At 36.5% G+C, this 18,721-nt stretch overlaps 1 protein-coding gene across 3 annotated transcripts in view; it reads right to left on the bottom strand.

The window, feature by feature from the left end:
• Nucleotides 1-18,721, bottom strand: part of ACSS3 (acyl-CoA synthetase short chain family member 3) — an 80,175-nt gene that overhangs the window by 12,183 nt on the left and 49,271 nt on the right. For all 3 annotated transcript variants that reach the window (XM_090139271.1, XM_090139274.1, XM_031589653.2), the window contains 2 exons: nucleotides 8,139-8,234; nucleotides 4,495-4,558 (listed from right to left, as the gene is read on the bottom strand). In XM_090139271.1, the coding sequence (XP_089995397.1) occupies nucleotides 4,495-4,558; nucleotides 8,139-8,234 (160 nt within the window). The remainder of the gene's footprint in view (nucleotides 1-4,494; nucleotides 4,559-8,138; nucleotides 8,235-18,721) is intronic.

Raw genomic sequence — 18,721 nt, 5'->3', positions numbered from 1 at the left:
CCTTTACAAAACTTTGTCAATGTTTTACCCTGCTACAGCTTTTGTGTGATTGTATATAGTGGGGTGGATCATCACTAAAATCAGTGCAACCATTGACAAAGACCATTGTCTTTTCTCTTTCTCCACCAATCCTAAATTCTTGAAAAAGTACTTCAGAATTACTGCATGATGCAAGTACAATCTTTCATCTGTGTTAACATGGAACAGAAATTCTTATCTGTTTCTGTGGAGAATGGTAAAACTGCTTTTTAAAATATATATTGCAAAAAACTCTGTGGCAGTGGCACAAAACTAACTACACAAACAGTAGAGGAAGCATAACATGTGCAGGCACGCCTGAAAGGATCTAGAGGAAAATTTACTAGTAGACATTACATTCAGGATAGAAGCAGTTTATGGCAAATGTAGTCCTCTTCCTATTGTGGATGAAGATAATGTTAGCTAATGAGACAATGCCAGCAACCGTCTCATTAAATAAACATAATGAGTTTATGATCCTCATAATGTAAAAGAGCTTTCCAAGGGAATAGAATTTGAATGGTATATTTTCATGCTGACATTCCATACAAACACAGACAACATGGAAAGTTCTCATTGCTTATCATAATTACACATATGAACATACACAAACACAATTTTTCAGGTGTGTATGAGTTATAGGCAGGTCCAAACAATACAAGAGCACTGTGCCACTAAATCAGACTGGTCTTAATAAAGGATACAGAAGCCATTGCTCCTATCATTTTCACTTCAGAATAAGTTCTAGGTTAACTACCCTTCATGATCAGAGATTCTAGCTCAAAAAAATGTACATTTAAAATCACTTCATACAAAACCATCTTCATAAGCTGCAGTAGTCTTCATTTTCTATTCTCCTTTCATCATAAATTTTATGATACTGCATTTGATTACTTTATCCTGGAAGAATTGTGAAATCAAAATGTTATTGCACTGTCCAGGTAAATTAGCTTCTATGCACGTTCTCATCAGTAAAAAATCTCTCCAAAGGGGCACAGATGATGATTATATAAAAAAAACATCAGGTGAGTATGAGTAAAGAAGGTAATATACTTGGAACAGGGAGATAGAGTAATAAGAACTATCTTTCTAAACTATTTGACTCTTGCAGGATACATTTTTAAGACTTCATTGCAAGAACAGACATTTTAAATACTATACTTATGAGCACTGCAGGCTTCAGGCAGCCCCCAACAGTCCTTACCAGCAGTTACACTGGGCTAAAAATAACTAAGAGCTGCATCATACCACTTTTGCACAGCTTGTGCTGTGGGCACTGTGTGGTCATACTCCTCTCCAAGAAATAGTGAAGAATATTTTCTCAATTCATGTATGCTGTAGATAAAGCAAACACTTGTACAAGCTTGTTTTTTTCTAAAGCAGTAAACTATATTTTGCAGCTGAGTATATGATGGAGGAATAGCCAAAACTAGCCTGACTCCCCAGCTGTCTTCAGAACACATGGGAATGACCATGAGTTGAGAAGCAAAATCTGCTAGAAACAAGGATCATCCCCAGTGTTTTAAGTATGAATACAAGTCTGCTGAAGAAATGAAGAGGAGAAAGGCTTCTTTTGCAGAAGGGCTTTATGAAAATTAGCCCTAATACAAAAAAAAAAGGAAAAAGAAAAAAAGAAAAAAGAAAAAAAGAAAAAAAAAGTTTTTAATGCTAAACAATAATTCAGCTGGATGCAGCAGAAGATAGAAAATGTGTTATGATTAACATAATAACCACAGATTCTTATGATTAAACACTGCCAGGAAATTGTCACTTATTAGAATGAAATCTGGAACAAAATATTAACATGCTGCATATCAAAATACTCTAAAACCAACTTCTGTTAACAGACTGGAGGTTCAAATGTTGCAAGTGATAAAACATCCGGAATTGGTCTCCTAGAGCTTCTCAGCACATTTCCTTGAATTTGTTTATTTTTTTATTTTTTTATTTTTTAAACTGTTAAGTTGAAGAATGAATTTTAGGAGGTCCTACTCTTTTGAAAAAGTGTCAGAAAAAACACTGGAACAGAAAGAAGGATGACAATTAACCTACTAAAAACTGGTTTCATACTTTTTTTTTTTTTTTAATAGTGTAATTTCTCCCTTCTCTTCCTCTTATTTCAGATATTACAACAAATAAGGATATGTTAAAATAATAGTTACTCTGTAACAACAGTCTACCTTAAATAATACAATGTGTAATAAAAACAAAACAACAAGAAAGAAAGAAAAATTTCCTCACTACTACCCTATTGATTTGTGTGGCTGCAGCAAAAACCATGCCGATTAAAAAAAAAAAAAAAAAAAAATCAATCAAACATATTTTTAATCCCTTAAGAGAAATGTTTAAATATGGGGCAGTGTCAGGGAAGATAAATCTTGACTTTAAGAGTTTGGCAATAGCCCCAATAGGATCTCCTCATGTTGCAATATCCCTTTCTGACAGGCACATAAATTCCAAGTTTCAACTCAGAAATGGTATCTACCTGTTTGTAGATGTAATTCAGCTTGTTTAGCAGAGAGCTGCTAAGGATGGAATTCATTTCACTTAGCTTTAGGTAGCTAAGCTCTGTGTCAGCAGAGAAACATAAACACATCTGGAAGTGCATTTATTCCATCCTAGTTAAATGCTTGTGAGAGGTTTTTCTTTTAAAACATCTTTCTGTATCCAATTATTACAAACCTAAGTTTTATGATGGCAATAGTAAGGCACTAAAGAGACGAGCTTCAGAAGATAGCCCTTCACTCTGACCTACATTAGTGACACTGCAAAGCACAGTCTATTAAAGGCTTGAGCAATTTAAATTATTCATACTCCACAGTGGAATGAATGCACAATCTTATGGGTGTCACAGAAAAATGATGTCTAAATCTGAGTCTGCTGATTCAGGAAATATTGTTTGTGCACTTCAACGTATGTCTGGTGGCTAGGCTTAAGGTGCTCAAAGTTAGGCAGGGCATAGACTTCCACCTGAAAATACATCTGTGTCATGCAGTACAACAACCTCCTGTGATACTCTACCTCAGTCTCCACACAAGTCTAGTTACATTAGACAGTAATACATCTGAGCAAACTCCTCAATTTAGAAACTCAAGTTCCCAAGCAAGCACCACTCAGCTAAACAGCCTACATTTTCAGTGCTGTGCTTCTACAACATGTAGCAGTGCTTGTAGTATACGTGCATCTCATCTCCAGCTCACCTGCCCACTGCCTCAACCCTCATTTAATTTCTCTCCTTAGCCACTCATCAGAATCGGTACATCTGTCCCATTGTTTTTGGCTTCTGAAAAACTTCACCTCCCTGAGATTTAATGCTTATCTTTCTACTTCCATTCATCTAAGCAAGTATGAAGAATGCGAGTCACCACAACTCCCCTTAATTACCAGAACAGAAGCTGATTAATGCATTTCTACTGGCAGTTGCATTTGCTGGCAGTTACATATTTTCAGAACTTAAGTATTTTCTGTGAGTGAAAACAGAGAAGGCCAGAGTTAACATGTTAATCACATTGTAGCTGTCTAGTTGAGGAAAATCCCTTTTGCTTAAACACCTGTGAAACATTCAGAATACACAGCTGGCACATGCTATGGAAAGTAATAACCTTTTGAGTCTTAAAGATGTACAGAAAGGTTCTAGAAACATGGAGACTGCAGAAAATAAGATAAATGTAACTGATGTTCACAGCATTATTAAACAGAGGTGCACATATCTAAGAAAATGTCCTACAAAAGTTGGGCTTCGAAACAATCCTATGCAACTCATCTGACAAAATTCTGGTAAATTGCCCTAAAAAAAAAAAAAAAAGACTAGCTGATGTATCTATGGATTTGTTGGCTGGTTTTGTTTGTTTGTTTGTTTGCTTGCTTGTTTGTTTTGATTTTTTTTTTCTTCCTTGTTTTTTGCTGTAATCTTTCCCTATATGTATTCTGTCCAAATGCTGCCACAGCAGAACTGTCTGTTCCATGCAAAGTAGTCTCAGAGACATCTTGCACTTTTTACAAAGATCAGGAAACGTCTTCTCTCTTTAAGAATACACAACACTGGGGATTAGGAGGCAGTGAAAAAGCAGGTAGTATCACACCAGTACACCAAAGCATGTGAATCTCAACTGCTCTATTATTTTCCTAAACTGAAAGATGAAGAAGCATAGGGAATCATTAATTTAATACTGTGCTCACCACAACAATGCTTAATCCTGTGCCAGCAGTCTGGCAATTAAGAAAATGGTTAACTTTGCTGTAATTTAAGGAAAACAAAACAAAGCCCCAGAAAGCACACTTTTTCACCTACATAATTTCCTCTGTAGTTTTTCAAGATTAATTCACACTAAACCTTCCAGCAGTTTGCAATTAACATTAGAGACTGACTTATTTTCAATTCTTAAAACTTCAGTTACTGTTGAATATATGAATTTCGGTCAAAAGACAACCACCTCACCTAGGAAGATCCTCTTAACTGTAAGATACTTTGCTTACTTTACCACAATATTTCCTAAAGTCTTCGCCTTCACTGGTTCCTTATTTTCATCCAGAATCATCACTGTAAAACAGTAATATGGAAAGACAATTTCTGTTAAGTTAAGTGGTGGAAAGAGTTTTTCATTATGAATATCAACTTTTGTCACACTTAAGAATAATAATACACCAAGCAACAAAAGGTATTAAGTAATTTGGGAGTACAATACTGGATGACCTCATGACATAATTAACATTCAGCCTTAAGTACAAAAAGCTTTAAACAATACTTGTGTTCTGGAAGCAGACACAGAACAAAGTCAAAAAGGGAGAAATACAGAACTGAAAATAAAAGGCACCTTCATACTGAAAAATCCAAGCCTGCATATAATGAAGGATCCTTCAGATACATGAAAAATATGAGCAAAAAGGGTTCAGATAAGACAAGTAAGAAAAAAGATTATTGGGGGCTCATCTAGCAAATGCAAGAAATGTTATTAGCAATAAATAAATGTGCCTGCTTTTCAGAGGCTCTCAGGAGACTCCAAAAGATGCTCCCCACCAACAAGGGTTACTCTAGCCTAGCACAAAGAAATAATGTAACTTGGGAATAACCCAAAGCCACACAACAGGGTAACACTAGAGAACACCAGAAAATCCAGACCTTGGAACAGAAGACTTTCCTGGATGACACTGACCCATCACCTTCAGATCATATCTCGGTATGGAGGATGTAGTTTTCGGGGGAAAAACACCTGAAATAGCCTCCTCAGTGCAGTCATCTGGGAAAATCCATCATAACCACCCATTCTATCTGAAGGCACAGGCATAAGGAAGGAATGGTAGATTGGCTATGGTATTTCTTAACTAGAGCATTAACTTGGCCTACATGAGTGGAATTAAAGTGAAATGACTAAACCATGGAAAAACAGAGAGGAATGTTTTTGACAGATTGGTCTGACATGGATTTAAAAAATGCTTTTTGAAGCCTGTCCAAGCAAATAAAGCTATGTTCAGCTGGAATTAAATTAATACAAATTATCTTACATTCTGTATTAAGAAGTTAAAGAGCAAATGAGGAAAAGAGGATGACAGATTTCTGAGTAAAACCTTCCTAAGAGTTCTATGAATTATATCATATCTTATCTGTCTGTCCATAGAAAGCCAAACATCTGTAATTGCTCTATTTCTGTCTGAAGCCACTCCTTCAGAGGATGATATTTTTTAAGTAACTGAAGAGCCCCTTGAAAGCAAGGGATCAGTAGACAGGCAAGTCAGTCACACCAGTTCTTCAGCTCAGTGAGCTGGAAGGAGCAACAGGGGTAGGAGATCAAAAGCATGAATGGAAAAGTAAAAAAACACTTCAATGAAAAACAGCAGACTGTTGTAAATAAAATCCACTTCAAATCTTTAGGCATTTTTTTCTTTTTTCCATCTTTTTAGATGCCATGAGAATATGGAAATATTACATTTTGAGAATTTAGACTCAGAATACAATGATACACACCCCTGTATCTTTCAGTGCTCCTCATCAGCTTATTTTCCTATTTTTATTATATCAAAGTAAAATGTAAACAGTTTATTTTATCAGGGTAGGAATTCCAATATTTATTCCCCTTTTTGGAAAAATGCATTTCAATGTACTAAAATCTGGGGAAAGTGGATGCTACACTGTTTTGTACTTAATTACTGAATAACTGAATAACAGACTTAATGCTTCAAAATGTGAGACTTGCTTCAGTTTGTGAACAATGCTATGGAATTATCTGAAAAAGGTATAAGTAGACCAAAGAGAAAATACAACTCAATGCCAGATTTAAAGCAACAGTGCTAGAAATTATTATGGTATCTCCATTCACATTTAAATGCCATTTGCACCATTACACATTGAAATTATAAATATAAATGCTACTTTGAAAGAATTTGGCTATATTTCAGAAGAAGTAGATTTGTAGCTTTCTGCATATGTCATAGCATAAATAAAATGTTATTAACATCCGAAAATCACTACAAGTTACACATATATTCCAAGAATACAAAATCTTCTATATGGCATAGAGAACCCTTCTCATTGATACAGTAACAGCAGCCAAAACAACATCAGAACAGACGTGGGTGACAGCTGTCAGTACACAGTAATTTCAAGATTCACTATTTCATGAAAGGCTGCATTACTGAGCATTACTGGCTTCAAACCAAAGACTGAAAATGGTACAGTTCTATCCTAAAACTTCAGTGAATTTCAGTATTCAATTGATTGTTTTTCCTTTTTATTGTGTGTTTTAAGATATTTCCTCTGTTCTGTGTAAAGGAATTCCTTACTTACATTTGATGCCATGTTTCAAAAATACAGAAACATTTTTATGTTCTTGCTCCTCACACATTTGTTTGGCACAACATTTTTTCAAGCGTGTATAATGCAATTACATTCTTTCACTCTTCCCTAAATTTATGGCTTTGTTTTAATGCTGTTTTTAACCTATAGTTTGTCTTCATGCTACAAATGCCAAAACACAGATCTGCTGAAAGTGGTTATTTTCTTAAATGTTCATTTCAATTTGTATCTATTAGAATCAGAAAGAGCAAAGCTTTTTGTGCCCAAGGATGTGAGAATCTTTCTGGAAGATAATTTGATCTTTAAGAAATTCAATTACTTTTTGGACTTCAAGGAACTCTTGAAATTTGTGTTAACATCAGAATTCCCAGGTATGAAAGTATTTTTGCATTCTTAATCCTGCAGCCACATTCTCTTACATACAAATAGCTTCCCGACAATGCATGCTCTACTCTCCCCTTTAATGTTTGTTCATAGCCTGCTATTTCTCCCAGCTAAAAATAAATATGCTCCACAACTACTAGAAGATACTGTGCTGAGCACCTCTCTCAAAAATGAGTTCACACACCTGTACATATAGGCAGCATACGGGCTTTTATTTAAAAAAAGAAAAAAGAAAAGAATTAAACAGGTTAATAAGAAAATTAATTTTTCCAATAGAAAATTTTACAAGCTGCTTGTTAGTTCGCGAGTGACTTATCAGTGGAAGACATTGATGTTACACTAAGAATTCTCTTTATGCACTTCAGGATACTCCTCATATGGAATAGTGGCATCAAAAGAAAATAACGATAAGTGAGTCTCTGAGACATAATTATTTGAGGTACACCTCCCAAAACAAAACTATTTAGGCTCTGAAAATCGATAATATAGATGTGCGAGAACACTCAGACTGCGAGTTAAAGCAATTATTTGTCTACTTATCATTTCCTCTTCTGCTGATGGTTATTACTAACATTCTTCTTCCCAATGTGCCAATACTGCTGCTTCTCATTTAATTTGTGCAATTGTAGACAAAACCTTAAAGCACAGTGTTCTTTACGTATCTTTGTTACATCCAGTTTAGAAATACATGCTATTCCTTTCATATAATAATGGTACAAGTAGCTGATTAATGATTTTGATAATTTGTTAATTTTTGATAATTTGAATTTGTTATGTACAGTCACATTTCACAAGACAAAAATAACAGAGCTACTTGTTACAAGAGAGAAGAAAATCTGTTAGCAAGACTGTAATATGCTTTCCCTATGAAGTTTAAAAACTAAAGTGCACTTAAATTGCACATAAGCAATATGGTTTTCTAGCAGCATACTTGGTACTGCCTTACCATTGTATCCTGGTACTGGTTTTCCTGCCTGTCCGGGTGGAGGCATCGTAGAGTTCCCCAAACCAACACAAGAAGCAGTTATTGGAGAACCAGATTCTGTTAAAAGAAAGTAAGTATGTTAGGTAAGATTGCTCTTATTATTGTTTAGTATCTATTGCTTCCAAGTTTTCTAAGTTCAGCACATAACAATTAAAAAAAAAAAAATTAAACGCCAGGCAAGCAATGGGAGATTTCAGATTTGTATGTGTCACATAGTAAATATAAATTCATCACAGAAATCTGCATTCTTCACATGGGAAGTTTTTCCATTACACAGTAGAAAATCCAAAATTAACATCTTCTGCATTACACCTGTGCCTTATTCTGCTATGATTACACCACACCAGAAGGAAACTGCCTACAGCAAAGCCATGATAAACACTGTGTGTGATAGATGCATTTCAGTGGTTATTTCACAAATCAGTGTTCTATTCAAGAAAAAACAACAACCAATTCTTGGTTGATTATCTTATCACTGTAGGGCAATATCAAAGTATCAGTTGTTCTATTGTGGAATTGAAAAATTCTATCAATTCTGAGGTCTGGAAGGTTAATAAATGCAGAATCTCCAAGACAATATTGGTCAAGACGATCACAGAAAAGGTAGCCCCTCATAAAAATGTACTGTAAGTAATTCAGATAAATCAGAAATACTTCTCTTATAATCCTGAAGCTATCATTAGAATTTCTTGATGAGAACTACTTCAAATAATGAAAAGATTCAAAAAGAAATAAGATACAGAAGTCAGACCTAAATTTTACATGCTGCCAAAATAAAGGCATACTGAAAAGAATAGTCTAAAGAATAGGAATCAAACTGCTGCAAGACTTTGTGATCATAGTCCAGCTGTTTTCTACTCCTGCATCTAAAAACACGAAAGTTTTACTATCCGCAGTATTATTAGAGGTTTTGTGTTTGAGGGTTTTTTTTGCCAGAAGACAAATTTCTCCCAGTTTTAGAACCTCAGAAAGATATCCCATAACTGCAGACAAATAAATTAAGCATCTGCACTATGTACCTTTGCTCCCTGCAAGGAGCCCACAGAAGGCAAGTAGGTCTGCAATTCCTGCTGCAGAGCTAACACAAAATACCTTCTTCACACAGCATGAATATCCCCTGGTATGCCTACACCTTCCTAATTATCCTCACTGTTAGGCAGCTACAAAGCCCTCCCTTCTCACTTGCCCTTTTTTTTATTTCTCCCTTAAGAAAGCTCAATTTCACATGATGCAGTTATACTACAAGAGTTATTAAAGAAAGAGGAATAAAGAACAATTAAGTCATACAGTAGAGTCTAAGTGTAAAGAAAGACCAGCTGTTATTCTTCTCTATAAGCAAAAAATATAGAGAAATTTCTTTTAAATGTTTCTGTAACTCTGAGCTGGAGGAAAAAATAAAAGTGTCTAGGTAGCTGTAAATATTACCAGGAACACAGCACGGCACCAGCACTATAAAAATGTAGCATTATAATTCTGGAGATGTCGCAACTCTCAGGTCACTTGACCTGGAATTCATAACCCACATCAAGCTCAAGCTTCAGCACAGCAAAGCAGGTTTGTATTGACCTCTGTATTTATCTCTGATCAGCACGGCCAAAGATATTCTCAGTTCTCTTGCATTGGAAGTCACTACAGTTGTTTTTGCTTTGGATTTTCTCAGCTTCCACAGCATTCCTCAGCCACCTCAGAAGTTCTTTAATGACCATTCAATTCCCATAAGAACAAGAACAAAACTGCCACGTGTTTCTGTAATTTTAAGTTAGTAGGTAGCTGAAAATCAACATTAACATCACATAGTAAAGCTAGCGCCTAACTTCAACTGTGGAACAACCCTCAATGCCAGCACAGGTAGGCTGAAAAATTGACTTGGTTGTTTCACATTTCTATTAGTCTATTTTTCTACACAATGCACATTTCCCACACAAGCACTGATTTTGTTTTTTTTCTTCCAAAAAGCTGCAATTACAGAGGTGACACATCAGCAAGATCTAAAGTAGCCAGTCAATGATCATGCTGAAGAGAAACCCACAATTTATTCAGCTGTTTCAGAGCTCTATTTTCTGCTCAATACTAAGTAAGTTGTTGACCTCAACTTCTTTCCTCTCTTCCTGAGATAAGAAGGAAGAAGGAAAAGTATATTCCTCAGTGTACTGGAAAAGAAAGTAGAGGGGGCCAGTTTATTTTTTGACAGCATTAGGAGGAAAGAAGGACTCCTGAGTGTTGTTCTTTACATATTGTATGTCAGGAACTAAAAACCAATAGGTCTTTATAATTGCTGCTATGTCTTCTATTGTCTTCTCAATTACCAGTGGAAATGCATCATTTTCATATTTACCAGTGCTCTAATCTCTATGCTGTGCATTCAATTCCCATGCCTGAATTAAGTATTTCTATACACAAGAAAAAAAAAAAACAAAAAACTGGTTTGTTGGTGTTTAGACCAGATACTAATTAAGAAAAGACACCCCAGAAGTATCCACTCTTTGTGTTAGGTTCACAGTTTCTGAATGCTAAACATTCCCTTACAAAGTAGAAGCACCAAGGAATACTGTCAAAGCATAGTGTGGATCTTTGTGCTGTACATTTCTTGGGAAATCAAAGTGTATCTTTCAAACAGGATGCTGGATTGAAATATCAATTTCCCAAACCCAACAGAAAACAGCAACTGCTTTCCAGGAGAGTGTTTCTCATCAAGGAAAAAACAGCCTTACTTGAAAGTGGAACTGAATCGAAAATCCTGCTGAAAAAAAAAAAAAAAATCAACATTGCTCAAAAGAAAACAGAAAAATAACTACTGATGAGGAATCTTCCTTATCAGATATGTGTAATACAAGCACTGGGTGTTTTTTGGTTTTTTTTTTTTTTAATATTTCCAATAAGCAAGGCTGCTTAGAAGTCTTTGGTTTAAATTAAATTTGTGACAACTCACAAGTTACAAGACACAGATCAGAAAGTAAAATTCAGCAGGAGGCTGAAGACACTTTTCAAATGAGCATTATATTCTACCCACCTCTTAAACCAGGCTTCAAAATAGACAGATACCCATCACTTGTTCATATTTGCACACTCTCTGAAATTAGTGTGCAGTGTCTTGACAGATTTCTAGTGTCAAAATTTTTAGAGAATTGCATAATTCCAATGTTACAAATAGAACAACTGATCTGTCTTCCAATTTGTCCTTTCAGCACACATTTAAGGAGCAAATCTTCCACTCCCTACGCAAGCAAGTCAGCAATCCTCTAGCTGGGGAAGGCTTTTGAGGACAACTGGACCATAAAAGCAATTTCCTTTTTGCATAACACCTTATAACGTGACAATGAAACAGCTATTTAGAAGAGCAACGTTTCACAACTAGCGTGTAACTACATTCAACATCTGCTCTGAATTATAATGGAGGAAATGTATCTACCTCTGAGAATAATGAAAAGCACTTCACTGAAATTCGCAAGACAGAATCACTGAGAGATTGTCTTAAAATCATAGCTGTTAAAGTGTCCCAAGTCCCTCATTATGTTTTTATTTTCAGCATAGGAGCTGATCTAAAGAAATTCACTCTTAAATTTTGAAGATGTGACTCTTCATTTTATCCTACTCCACACGAACATAAAAGACCTAAAGAGATTTCAGTATTACTGAGTTATACTGGACAGCTAATGGATAGTCTTATACAGGCATTTCTGTTGCATTTGTGTCTGACAGCTAACCTTACATTAGACGAAGTGCTGCAGATGCAGAAACACAGAGTGCGTTTGCTTACAAGTACTAAGGGAAGTTCATATGGGTACACCTGACTTTTTGCATAAGAACGGTTCCATCTTCCACACGCCTGCTTTGAAGAAGCCAAGCTCTGCCAAGTGATGCAGAGGTACAGCTATTAAGTTCTGTGCTCAAAATTGTCTTACTCATTTGCAGCACACGTTCAAGTTCAAACAAAACAGTGTTTCAAAATAACTCACAACTTTCAAGCTGAAAAACATCCTGTACAGCTTACAGTGCTGATACATTACAATTCCTAAACTGTTCATGTTCATATTATACAATATACTGTCATACTGCTGAAATATTTTATTCCCTGGAGGATGAACTTAGGGAAAATACACTGCATTCTGACATTTGAGTTTGGGCAACACTAAATGACTAACGTAAGGCTACCTGGTTTGGTTTGTTAGGCTGTAAGAGAGAGATGATGAAGCATGCAAAAGAGGTGAGGAGCTCTTATAGAGCAGGAGACAAAAGAAAAAGGAGCAACTGCCATACATCAACACATGAACACACACAATATGTGTAATGAACTAAATTCTTACTGCAGCAGTGCTGTTTTCAGCCATTACAGCCATTCTTCTGGCAAATCTGTCATTTGTACCAGACAGATGCTAGCACTCAAAATCTACCTCACAGGATACCATACTGTTTCTGTATAATAAAAACAAACCTAATGCATCATAAAAATATGTACTGGAGAGGAATATGACTCAAGGGGCAGATCATCAAATATCCAGGTTCTGCATCCTTAAGCATCCAATTTTGCAAAAATATCAGTATCTCAGGTGATTCTTCATCAGAAAAATCTAAGCAAGCTTCCATGTCCGCAACTCATTAGCAGTAAGTTACTTTACTGACAACTTGTAATTAAGCGTGATTAAGTCATAACAGATTCTAGATAGCCATGCTGCAGGGCTTGTAGCCCAAACACCACTTCAATCTTACGTTTACTGCTCTTCAAAATGAATTTCAGATACTCTTTGTACAGTATAGCCGAGTCCCTGTTGAAGGGACTCAAAGACATCAGCCACCAAGAAGTTTTCTTCATTTTTTCCCTAGAAGAGATACATTCCCCGCAGAGCTTCAGGTCAATGCCTGAGATATGATGAAGCATTCATGCACAGATATACCAAGTACAACAGGTTTGGGGGCATTTAACTACAAATAATCTAATCCTAATTAGTCATCAGCATGAAAACAAGGCGATGACACCAGGTTACTCTTATCCCAGAACAATACATGGTGAAGATGTTCACAGGCTGGGAGATCCCAGTCAAGTGTGATGTGATGCTGGGTTGTCAGCTGTAAGACTGCCAAAGAAGTACACAGAACAGATGCATCCATATTGTCCATGTACACTGATATGCAATGATTTTTACCACCTTCTAATGGTAAAACCTAGTGGAAATTACTTTTTCAGATTTCTGATTATTATATAATGAAATTCTGGATTCCTTTTACTTACTCTCTCATTTTGTGTTACCCTGCCATCAAATGAAATAGAATTTAAAGATAGAACTTGTATTTACAGAAATCCTAATCCTACTCTTTCCCAATATATTTAGCTGGGTACTGTAGCAAATTGTAACAGAAATGAGAAAAGCCACAGGAGAGCAACAATAACTGAAGAATCAGGAGAACTGTAAACTGTAAGGATACCCCGATTTAATTCTACTAAATGTCAGAAACAAAGCATGAACTTAACTTCAGTTCACACCTTATGCACAACAAGGTTAGACTAAAGACAGCGATCTGTCATCTTAAACTGTGAAAGGCTTTGCTGTCTGCTACTGAAGCTTCAAAACTCAATTGAGCATCATTTTGCATTTAATTTCAACTGTATTTTGAGGAGTATGATGAATGCAGCAGATAAACTCCTGAACTGTGATAGAAATTATAATTTATTTCTCCTCCATCTGACTGTATTCTTAACTTATTCCTTGTGAATTAAATGCATACAGAATCATTGCAATACATATCAGCTACATACAGAATGTCAAAATATGGTGAGTAGTAGGGGTCTACCCTAAAATGAAAATGCACAAGAAATACTGTATTTTAGATGTGGTACACAAGTTGAGTTATATGTAAAGTAAAGATCTGTATAATTATCCTTTTCCATAAGGAGTTTTTCTAATGTCTTTCTAGTATGAGCAAAGCTAGGGTGAAGTAAATATGCAGTAAAGCAGCTGGAAAGGAAAATTCAGTAAGACTTTTTTGCTCTAACTTCAGAGACACAGCCATACTGAAAGCACAATCTTTCCATCAGGTTGCTGGCCATTTAGATTACATTCATTTGGCTGATCAGAATGGACAATTTGTTACCTTGTGGTGAAATGGCTATAAAACATGTTTGATGATCCCACTATTACTCTACAAAACAGAGGGTAATACTTCCATAAGTTAACAGTAACCCCTGTTACTGTTGCGGAAAACCAACAGTGTTGTTTATCTCATAGAAGTAAAATTAAATCCAAGTTGTGTTAATCCACTGTGTTGATTTGTATGTAGAATCCTAAGAACTCTGCTTAATTTTTACTTTCTCTACTCAAACTATCATGTATAAAATACCAGAAAGTTTCATGAAAAAAAGACACAAATAGGAAACGAGCCCATTTCTAGAAGGGCAACTAAAGAAAACTGGAAGATATGTTAATTAAGGAGACAGTCCAGTACAAATTTTCACAGTAAAACTAGTGCCTAGTACAAAAATTAGCAATTTTTTCTGGTTACGGCAACTCGCTGTTCATTATTCACTTCGATATGAAGTTTTCTTTATTCTTTTTATTCCTTATTGTACAATAACATCAAGGATGCTTAATCAACAGCACAGCCATACTTGACAGACACTATAGAAAAAGAGATTACTCCCTGAAAGGCAGCAAACACAAAAGAGAGAAGAGACAATGTGACAGCCATATTCGTATTCATTTTAATTATCCAACACATGAAGAAGGCTGACTTTGCAATTTAAGTGCACAACTGGGCAATCAATTGCAGAGTTGACTGGAGCTGATTTAAATACACATCAGTGCAGATCATTGAAAAATAGTCTTGTTATTGTTCTTCTATTGTTATCATGTCTGTACATTCCCATCTTTCTTTTTTCTGGCACAAACTGCTTTTATATGGAACTGGATGACCTAATGATTAGGATAGTTCCTACCTGACACTGCTCTCTGTGCAGCCACATGCGTGCTAGGTCTGGTCTAAAAGAAGGGATGCAAACATTGCCAGAGATAAGCTTCCCTTTTCACTTTGCAGTTACTATTCATTATACCACATAGCTACACAGAGCCAAGCTATTTCTTCTAGCATGTTCAATTTAAAACAGGAACAGAATCATAACTACCATCTCCCCCACAATCCTACATTTAGTCTAATCCATAGCTTAGGATATTACTTTACATTTTAAATGTCAAATGCAACACAGGTACGCATTTAAGTGCTTTCACTAAGTGAGCCATTTGTCTGGAGCAGAGCTTTAGCAACAATTAGCTTTCCCAAAGTTCATGTAGGTAGTTATCTCCTTGGTTTCACTTCATATCCGATTGCAACCTCCAGCTGCGTTGATGAATGCCTCCCACTTCAGCTGGGAGGCAATTCCCAACCTTTATAAGTGAATATAGTATTATATTCCATGTTGCACTAATTAAAATATTTTTTTAAATGAACAAGGAGGCATTCCCATATTAGTAAGCACATATACAGCGCTGAGAATGACAGCTTCAAGATTGTTTCCACAATCTGGGAATTATCACGTTAGTATTAACTGTGAATGCATCCTAACACCTGTACAACAGTAGCTGTGTGCAGTGAGCCAGAAGGAGAATACTTTCCCCCATTTCTTGCAAATGTACCGAAGAAGAAGAAAACTAGAGCTTTTTTGAAAATCTGAAGCCTGTTTCTCAAAAAAAAACCCTCCTTTTTCTTTATAATTTTCTTATGAAGTGCCTGAAGTGCCCGAGTTTTCAGGCTTATTTTTAGAATTTCAAGTCAGATGAAAAACAAGCAAATTTTCCAGTATTTTCTAAATGCTTCAAAGCACTTGTGGGCATAATGCATCTATTACCTGAATATATATTACATTTGTGAAGGCCAAATATTTCTTGTATGGCAATGCCATTGTTATATGCAATCCATTCATTTAAATACAAAATCAAACCTCCAAAACAGTAAAACTCCCTCAAGGTTTCCTTTCACAATTCTATCCAAACACAGAACACATTTATGAACTGTGATGTGTGAGGTATTGAATACATATAAAAGTCCTCTAAAGATATCAAAGCACATCCAAAGTGTCTGGAACAGTTAGCTATATATACTAATTAGCTCACTTAAAGCTTGGTAGATCATGAAAATTATTAAAGTCTTCCAAAGGAAGAAATAATTTTAGTTATCGAGAACTGGCAGGCTAGTTACAAAGTACCAAAAATTTATGCATTCATTCTGTAAACACATCAGGCTCCCTTGCCTCCAAACAGTAATTTCTAATGTACATTTTATAATTTGCCAGTAGCAAAATGACAGGGTTTTTGGTCTTGTTTTGAAGATGTCAGATAGCATATCTAAAAATGTCAGGAAATGTAATGAAATATAATATACTTTCAGATTAAAAATGAATTTCAGATTTTTATTTTCTTCCTAATGCAAAATTGTAACTGATAACACGATGAAATACTAAGAGATGCATGGAGATTATAAAAAGTAATTACACATCTCAGTGCTAACCGTTTCCTGTTTAATCATTTTGGGAAATCTTAATATATTGCATGCATAGTAATACTGCCAAGATGGAGAAGTCAAATAAAATCACCACTGTGAAATTCAAAGCTATTTTTTTTATATCAGGGTTTAACGTTTAAGAAACTTCTCTCCCTGCCTTCACTAGACAGCCTTAGATCTCACAAAATGCACAGGATTCATGCAGCTTACTTCTAGCATTCCTGTTCTCAAATCATCAGAAAAAAAATCATCTACTGTACACTAATGAGGGCTTTATTCCCTGAGCAACAACAACAACAAAAAAGCAGTTGCCATGCAACAAGAACGATCAGCAACCTGTAACATCTTCACTCACATATAAACTGGAGATGCTGTCACAGCTGGTCGCTTTCAGGCACTTCAGAGTGCACTACTCTCACTTAACATATCTTCTAAAGGTGCCCCCACTTCTTCATCCATCCAGTGCACACTGAACATCGCTCATGGATGAGCTCTGTAACTTAAAGACTGCCTTACAGTTCTTCTATTTTCAACCATTTCAACCATATAAATAAAATTTTAGAAAGGAGAAAAACACATATGCTTCATTCATATTAACACACATCCCCTGGCTGCACATGGAAAGACAATTTGAAGTGATTAAGATTAATAAACACTGAGAAACTGGCATAAAATGGGAACAGGAAAGCTTAATACATACTTTCTAGTTATTTTAAATTAGAAAGTGTCAACGTACATAACATACATAAGACATAAAGATGAGATTGTAGATCAGAAGACACATTTGATACGGAATTTCATCAACACAAAAGGGGTGCTGACCAGTGGGAAGAAAACAGCCAGGAGGAGGAGAGAGGCTTCCCAGCAATTTAAAAAAAAAAAAAAGGGTGCATGCTTGTGTTTTTCTAATAGGATATAATCTAGGAAAGTATACCTGGGTAACTACAGGCCAGCCAGTCTCACTTCTATCACTGGAAAGGCGATGAACAGCTTGCTCTAGATGCCATCTCCAAGCAATTGGAAGAGAAAAAGGTCATCAGGAATAGTCAGCATGGATTCACCAAGGGAAAATTGTGCTCAATCAACCTGATAGCCTTCTACGATGGCATCACCAAGTGGGTAGATGGGAGGAGAGAGCAGAGGATGTCATCTACCTTGCCTTCAGCAAGGCTTCTGATACAATCTCCCACAACATCCTGATAATGAAGCTGAGAAAGTGTGGGATAGATGAGTGGACAGTGAGGTGGGTTGAGAACTGACTGATATGGTGGTGATTGGCAGTGCAGAGTTTGGTTGGAGACCTATGCCTAGTGGTGTTCAGCTGGGGTCGGTGCTGGGTCTGGTCTTGTTCAGTATCTTCATCAATGACCTTGATGAAGGGATAGTGTCATAGTGCCCACCCTCAGCAAGTACGCCAATGATACGAAGCTGGGAGGAATGGCTGACACACCAGAAGGCTGTGCTTGCCATTCAGTGAGACCTGGACAGATTGGAGAGCTGGGCAGCAAGAAACCAGATGAGGTTTAACAAAAGTGTTAACAAATGTAGAGTCTTGCACGTGGGAAGGAATAGCCACAAGTATCAGTACAGGTTGGGACATAACCTGCTGGAGAGGAGCTCTGTGGAGAAGGACCTGGAGGTCCTAGCAGACAACAGGCTGGCAATGAGCCAGCAAGGTACCCTGGTGGCCAAGAAGGCCAGTGGGATCCTGGGGTGCATTAAAAGGAACATGGTCAGCAGGTCAAGGGAGGTGATCCTCCCCCTCTACTCTACCCTGGTCAGGCCTCACTTGGAGTACTGTGTGCATAGTTCTTGGGCTCCCCAGAACAAAAAAAGATAAGGATCTTCTGGACAGAGTCCAGCAGAGGGCCTCAAAGATGATAAAGGGCCTGAAGCATCTCCCCTGTGAGGAAAGACTGAGCAAACTGGGTCTGTACAGCCTTGAATAAAGACGACTCAGAGGAGATCTTACTACTGTTTATAAATATCTTAAGTGTGGGAGTCAAAGGGACATGGCCAATCTCTTTTCAGTGGTCTGTGGGAATGGAACAAGGGGG

This window comes from Phasianus colchicus, chromosome 1, assembly GCF_987193195.1.
Source record: "Phasianus colchicus chromosome 1, bPhaCol1.hap1.1, whole genome shotgun sequence".
In the NCBI taxonomy this organism is placed as follows: Eukaryota; Metazoa; Chordata; class Aves; order Galliformes; family Phasianidae; genus Phasianus; species Phasianus colchicus.
Note: the sequence above shows the minus strand (reverse complement) of the source record. Positions and strands in the feature narration are given on the sequence as shown.